A 7,239-nucleotide genomic window follows, 5' to 3' on the forward strand; every position below is an offset into this window, starting at 1 on the left:
AGCCTACCTTCAGTTTTAGACAATATGAAAACAAATTGTCTGGCTATCCATGGCAAATACTCCACCCTGATTAAGAATGCTGTATCTATCAATCAATGTCTTTAAGTCGTTAATATTAATGTCAGTGTTTTTTTACAGAATTTTTCCATTTTTCTTTTTCACAAATTCAGTTACGTATACATATACAGTATTTTAGAAGAAAAGTATAATTCGGCATTTAAAAATTAGCATGGTTACTGCGTCTTTTATTTTAAAAAGCCTATACCGGAAGTTATTCTCGTACAAACTTCCAGTTGGACAGCTCTCCTTTCCCTGTCAGTCCAATAAAGCTGCACTGAGGTCTTAGTTGTAAAGATGGGCGACACCGGTTTGTCAGACGAGGCAGCGGCCGCAGCTTGTAAAGATGGAGACCCTTTAACTAAGGTAAGCAGCCGGCTGGCCCGGTGAGCGGTAGAATGAGCCAGAAACACTGACGGCCAAACCCAATAGGCCGAACGCTTCCTGGCAGGTTAATCTGCTGTTTTCTCTGCTCCCTTTATCGGACTGGTTTCCTTTTATGACTTTTGAAGGCGGGTAATTCTCGAAGATTGAAATTGAATTTGGTTTATTTGAATATGATTGGCAAAGCTTCCAGTATCTGCTTCAAATCATCACCTGTCTAACTACTAAAGTTCCTAGCAGAGGCTGCTACAGGCTAACTCGGTGGCGAACCTGCAACATTTTTGGAAGTCTTGACATCTGTGAGCGCGTGCGCGTCAGGGGAGAAACAGCACGAGAGAGTTACCTGACCCGCGCGACGACACAATGTTCGGTCCTGGACTGGTTTTAGTAAGCATGGAGTCCTGCTGAAGAGAGTTGACATGAAATAGACGAGAGTGGAGTTGACTCTGCACAAGAACAAGTCTGTACACGCTGAATCACTGGCATGGAGGCTGCACTTTATTCACCCTTCCATTTTAATCCGGGGAAGTGGTATTGCATATTTAAAATATCTTCAAAACCAATGAGTGGAAACACTAGCAATTGCACAATTTTGAGTTGTCACTTATTTTCAAAATGAAACTTTCCCTTTAGCGTAGCTCATTCTATTATAAACTTTGAGCTGTCTGAATAAGATGCAGCTGTAAATAGTTACTTTACCTATTAAAAGTATTTCATTTTGTCGCATTGCAGCCACAAACGTGAGCTTATTTTGTTGGCATTTTATATGATTGGTCCACACACAGTGGTACATAATTAGAAAGAACAGTGCAACATTTTAAAATAGTTTTGCAAAGAAAAATCTGAAAGTGTGATGGGTAAGTATTTTGAGATGTATCTCCACCAACTTTGTTCATGTAGCTTTTATTATTTTATTGATATAATCTGTGAATGACATTTCTAACGTCTTGCCTACAATCCCTAATTGAATTTAGGTCTGTACTTTGACTGGACCATTCAAAACAAGTGAGATTTTCAAACATTGGAATATTGCTTTATAACCAAGAGGCTGAAAACAAATTAAAGTCACACTTGCAAAGGGGAAAAACGGAAAATCCTTTAGCCTTTGTGTTTGGTCTATCACTGAAAGATTATATTTAATTTTATTAGGCTTTGGTACATTTATGACCAAGTCTGGCTTATGTGTATCTGAAAGCGTGCTCATTTATCCAGAGGACTTTGATCTGCAACACAAGCAGTATTCATGTGGTGGTATTATCTGTAGATGGCCAGAAGGTGGCTTTAGTCACTTGACCACTTACCACCGTCCAAACCAGAATTTGGACACAAATTGTTACCCTGAAGGCAGTCAGTGCCTGAAAAAGCAACATATAAACTTATATTATCTCCAGATCTTAAAAACCGTTTAATAGTGTAAATCTTTTTAATATATTTTATTAGAGGTGCAGAAAAAAATCTATTCTATAAAGAATCACAATTCCCAGGCCTGGGAATTCCGAATTGACTCAAAAATAAAATGTTATTTTTTTATTTAAGAAAAAGCCAGGCAGCTAACCTAACCTAATCCAGGTAATTTAAATTGCAGAATTTTATGCACAAACCCTATTAATATAAACTGATGGACTTTGATACAGTATGGAGCCTTAGATAATTGTTTTAAATAAATGTTTTATTTATTTACATTGTCTTCTCCTTTTGTCTGTCACATAATTTAAACAGAATCTCTAGACCATTTGAATTAAAAATTGTTTTTGAATTGAATCACTAGACACTGAAAGACTCACATCTCTAATTTTTATTCAAATTGATGTCCAGTGATTATAGCAGACATTTAAAAAAAGGAAATAAATTTAAAAATTGAATGTTAGCCAAACAGTGCAGTGTTGATGTTCCTTGTATTTGTCTTGCATTTTGTCACTTTAAAAGCACAAACAGTGCATTTTATTGCCGTTTGTAGTTGTTGCAGTGATGTATTTCTGTGTTTAAAGTTGTGTTGTTTTGTGTCTGTGTTCAGGACTTTATGATGCAGCAAACCATGTTGAGGGTGAAGGATCCGGCTAAATCCCTGGCTTTCTACACCAAGATCCTAGGCATGACGTGAGTTTGAGTTTGTAAGATGCTGAATTTGAACGTTACAGAAAACGAATGATAAAACTACTCTGCAAAGAGAAAACAGATGATCCTCACTGAACTTTGCTAAAAGCTTAGTTGTTTTTTGTACCGGTTTTGGTTTATGAACTGTGACTACCAGACATGAAGCTCTGAAAAGGTTCCCTCTGCTGTGCCATATGTTGCAGGCTACTGCAGAAGTTTGACTTTCCCTCCATGCGTTTCACTCTCTTCTTCCTGGGCTACGAGGACAAGAAGGAAATTCCTGCCGACGTGAAGGAAAGGACAGCCTGGACTTTTTCAAGGAGAGCCACCATCGAGCTGACACAGTAAGGAAGGACGCTGTGCAGGTGATGCCTGTCAGCAGCCATCAACACTGGCTCCTGGTTCACTGCCATCTAATATGTGACTCTTATTATACTGTATTAATCTAGCAAATGATTATTAATTTGGCACCAATGACTCGACTATTTCTAACCGAGTCCAATTCTGCACTTACAAAATCTTACCAAGTATTTTTGGTCTAGTTTCTAGTGCAAACATCTTAGTCCACATGCAGACCGGGTTTATAATGGTTTGGGGTTTTTCATTATGGTTTAGCTTAATTTCAATGTAATGTTTTGTTTGTCTAATTCAGTAGTTTTAGTCTTTTTCATACTTTGGCAAATTTTTAAGTGCAGAATTCAAAAGGGTCTAAATTCAAAACGGTCTAAGTGTCATATTGTGATTATGTATACTTGATTGGGTAATGAAAACTCAACAGAAGATTATTTTTGACCAACCACCTGACTCTGGTGTTTTCTCCCAACTTTTGCTGTCGCCATTTTGTGGATCAATGTAAATGGAGGGCCGTAAATAGCCGACAGCTAAACACAGAAACTAAGAATATTATATCTACAATTTAAGTACTTTTTAGTTCGTTTTTGGGAATGTGCGAGATAGTTGCAGTTAATTATACATTTTTCCTCATTACCGTTTTTATTTATTTCAGTTAACAAAAATGTTTCTCAATTTCAGTTTTCGTCAGTTTTTGTTAACTATAATGACCTTGGTCTGTCAGTCAGCTGTCTCTCCTGGCACAACAAAAGGGAATTGACTAATTTTTCAGACCCTTGTTGAGATAGATTGCATCGGTTTCACATCCACGTCTGTAAATTTGCATATTGCAAATTTGTAAAAAAAAAACAAAAAAAACTGTTGACAACCAGGTATTCTTTTCCTTTCACTTCCCAATTCTGCACTTACAAATTCTTACCAAGTATTTGTGGTCTAGTTTCTAGTGCAAACATCTTAGTCCACTTGAAATAAGACAAAAGTAATTTATAAGTAACTTTTCAGCAGGACATAGCAGCTTGTTTTAAGTTAGTAATTCCTTAACATTCCTTAAAAGTCCAGTTCCATTGGCAGATAAATTCTCTTATAGCAAAACATTTTCCCCATGTTATCTTGTTGAAATGTTAATTATAAGTTAATTTAGTCTTATTTCATGTGTACTAATGTACTTCTACTAGAAACTAGAGCATAAATACTTGGTAGTTGGTTTACTTGTGGTGTATTTTCTCTCTCTTGTCTTCCCTCATGGACTTGTCCTCTTGTCTCTTGTGTCTCTCAGTAACTGGGGTTCAGAGTCTGATGACAGCCAGTCTTATCACAATGGAAACTCTGACCCACGTGGATATGGTAAATTTATTTCCTGTTTTACAATCAGTGTAGTATTAATTAAATATATGCACTGTCAGTTCACTTTTATTAAGGCAGCTATATTTCTATTAGTTATTAGCTAAGATTTGCATACATTTCTAACTTCCCTGTGCATTAGAAATGAATGGTCTCTCTTTGATTTGCTAATAGGACACATTGGCATCGCAGTTCCTGATGTTCATGCAGCTTGTAAGATATTTGAGGAGCAAGGAGTAACATTTGTCAAGAAGCCAGATGACGGTAAGATGGGTTGGGAGAAAGAAAAATCTGTGTAGTCTTCATGGACCTACAGTAAATATTTAAAGCTTTGCTTTTTTCTGAGGTGCAGATTTTTGAAGTCAACTCCCTGCTCCCCATGTTTCTCCCTCAGGTAAAATGAAAGGCTTGGCCTTCATCCAGGACCCTGACGGATACTGGATTGAGATCCTGAGTCCCAACAACATGGTGTCCATCACCTCCTAAAAGCCCAACCGCATCCCTCCTGCTGCGCTGCATAAGGCCTGGCCTGCTGTGGCTTCACTAGGAGAGCACAATGCCATTAAGCAACAGAGGTGGAAGAGCTGTGAGCCAGTGGCAACATTTGCTCTTTGTCAATAAGAATAAGGGTATCCTAGCATGGCCTGGGCTAATAATGGACACCTGACATGCAGACACACGACTTACTGCAACAAATAGTTCTCTACTTTGTATAGTTGTCGCTTTTGTTTGTCACCATCATCACGTCTGATGCTGAAACAGTTGATTTACTGTAAAATAAATTTGAAAGCCACAGGTTAAACCATGGATTTCTACAATTATTTCTGTGATTTAGAAGCCAAAAAGTAATATGTGTGTGTGTGTCCTAGTCTTACGTCACACTAAAATTACTTTTTGTTGAGCTTCAACATGTTGAGAAATGACTTGTAGCTCATACTCCAGGGCATTCATAATTAAGAAAAAAAGTATAGTTGGGTAATGTAAATTATTTCACTTCTCAAAACCACATACACAAAAAAAACTCGTATAAACACACACAAGGTAGATGCCCCGCCAGACCGCGGACAGAGTAAAAAGATGAGAAAAGTTCAGAAATTGATTAGAAATTGATGTTAATTTTGTGCATTCTGAGCTTTGAAGATTAAAATACTACACTTACTTCACTAGACATCAGTACAAACCTCAGAAGATAAACTTTTCTTTTTGATGAAACCATTGATGTTTTCCAGTTTCTACTGAAGTAGAGCAAACTTGATTCTTCCCACAGTTCCAGACGTTACAGGTTTAATCTTCATTTTAAGGTAATTCTTTAAAAACAAAGGGTTTTGCTCAAAAACTGCATCTTTCTCTACAGCTGGTTAATATGTGAAACCTTTCAGGGGAAGTAAATAGGTTTGGGTTTTCTTAGTTTAGCTAGTTTGAACTACTTGGAGACCGGGCCAACTGACTGATGGACCTACTTATTAGTCTTTTAATCACAAGAGATAAAAAAAAAAGGCCTAAAATATATTTAATGTCTTTTACAAGAAATAATCCAAACATTTGTGTGGTACTCATCATTTCAGGATTTAGTTAGAAAGTGATCTGGGATTTCAGTCAAGATGGAACAGGTCATCTCTCTGCCACTAGAGGGTGCTCTTAACCAGGTTGTGGCTCAGTAAACTGTGATCAGCCAAAGTTTTATCCATCCATCATTTTACACTGATTGTTGCAGGTTTTCTATTTAAAGCCTGTAGAAATATCTGCAGTATCTATAGATCCCAAATGGTTTAAGAGTTCTGGATAATGAGAGCATTTTGCAGAAGGAACCCTGATTACCTGACTGCTGATAATTGTATCAAATTGGAACATGCACCAGGCCGTTTCCTTTTCTTGACACCTCTTGTCTCACAAGAGCCTTCATCTTGTCAGTAGCATCACTGGCTAGTTAAAATTAAAACTATTGGCGTTCACATGAGCTATAGTTGTAGTCAGCAGTTCACAGCTCATCAGCATTCTGAGCTAAAGTGACTCAGCACTGTTAACTCAGCTGCAGGCTAGATTACTAAGTGGGTTTGGAACTGCAGGATTATGCGCTTCTTGACATTAAGTCAAGCAAACAGTGAAACGGGACAAAAGGTGAAAGCAATTCCATTGAAACCATTGAAAGATGAAGTGAGTATAATTGCTTACCTTGTTACAAAAGTGATGTTCTGATCCTAGTTTATGTCAACGTTCTCTCAAAGGAACCGCAGAGCTAAACCAGGTTAGCTCCAGTGGCAACTGCCAGGGACTAACATTAGTTTAACATTCACTCTCATCCCTGAGAGTGAAGAGAATACCAACGTTAAAATATGTTTGGAATCTTTGAAGAGCACAGATTTACACTAAAGTGGGATATTTGATTTTATACACAGTTACACCATTAGAACAAACTTAATAGCTTTGGTGAGAGGTTATAAAGGACCTATGACTAAAATTCACATTTTGCTCATTTTTATACATCCATTTTGGGTCTCTATTGCTTCTAGAAACAGTCCAAATGCTAAATGAAAATAATAAATAACAGAAATCCCAAGGAGAAAAACAGCTTAAAATTTGTAGAGGAATTATTTTATAGCAGGTCCTGAGGTACCAACTGCCTGCACAGTGCTAAAAAATAAAACAAATGCACAAATCAGAGTGACAACAACTTTGGATTCTGAAGGGGAGTTGAGGATAGCTGTTCAAAAAGATTTTGCTGCCATCTGCTGACACAAACCCTCAAACGTCAGGATGTGTAGCGTTATGAAAGTGTTTGAACCATTACTGATTTCTTGTGTGTTTTTGCATTTTGTCACCCTTACATGCTTCAGGTCGTCAAGGATTTTGTTACTATCAGACACAAATAAGCAGAGTAAAAGGAAAAAGCAGCTTTCAAATGATAGCTTCATTTACTAAAGTAAAAACCAGTTTGCTTTGCTGGCAGCTACTGACATTACGGATGTGTGAGACCCTCAGTCTGTCTGTCGTTTCTAAAATATAAAAATATAT

At 37.3% G+C, this 7,239-nt stretch overlaps 1 protein-coding gene across 1 annotated transcript; it reads left to right on the forward strand.

Moving 5' to 3' along the window:
* Positions 1 to 310: 310 nt before the first annotated feature.
* glo1 (glyoxalase 1) lies at positions 311 to 5,033 on the forward strand. Its single transcript, XM_028016018.1, has 6 exons — positions 311 to 423; positions 2,456 to 2,538; positions 2,739 to 2,879; positions 4,163 to 4,230; positions 4,402 to 4,491; positions 4,622 to 5,033. Exons 1-6 carry the CDS (start codon positions 355 to 357, stop codon positions 4,711 to 4,713), a joined length of 543 nt encoding a protein of 180 aa, XP_027871819.1. The 5' UTR covers positions 311 to 354; the 3' UTR covers positions 4,714 to 5,033.
* The last annotated feature ends 2,206 nt before the right edge of the window (positions 5,034 to 7,239 follow it).

Source organism: Xiphophorus couchianus, chromosome 4 (genome assembly GCF_001444195.1).
Source record: "Xiphophorus couchianus chromosome 4, X_couchianus-1.0, whole genome shotgun sequence".
NCBI classification, from domain to species: domain Eukaryota; kingdom Metazoa; phylum Chordata; class Actinopteri; order Cyprinodontiformes; family Poeciliidae; genus Xiphophorus; species Xiphophorus couchianus.

Bases quoted from the DNA above. Each gene is read 5' to 3' on its own strand.
- glo1 (XM_028016018.1), top strand. From the start codon at position 355: ATGGGCGACACCGGTTTGTCAGACGAGGCAGCGGCCGCAGCTTGTAAA. The intron at 424-2,455 runs GTAAGCAGCCGG...GTCTGTGTTCAG, and splicing joins ATGGAGACCCTTTAACTAAG to GACTTTATGATGCAGCAAAC. The intron at 2,539-2,738 runs GTGAGTTTGAGT...CATATGTTGCAG, and splicing joins ACCAAGATCCTAGGCATGAC to GCTACTGCAGAAGTTTGACT.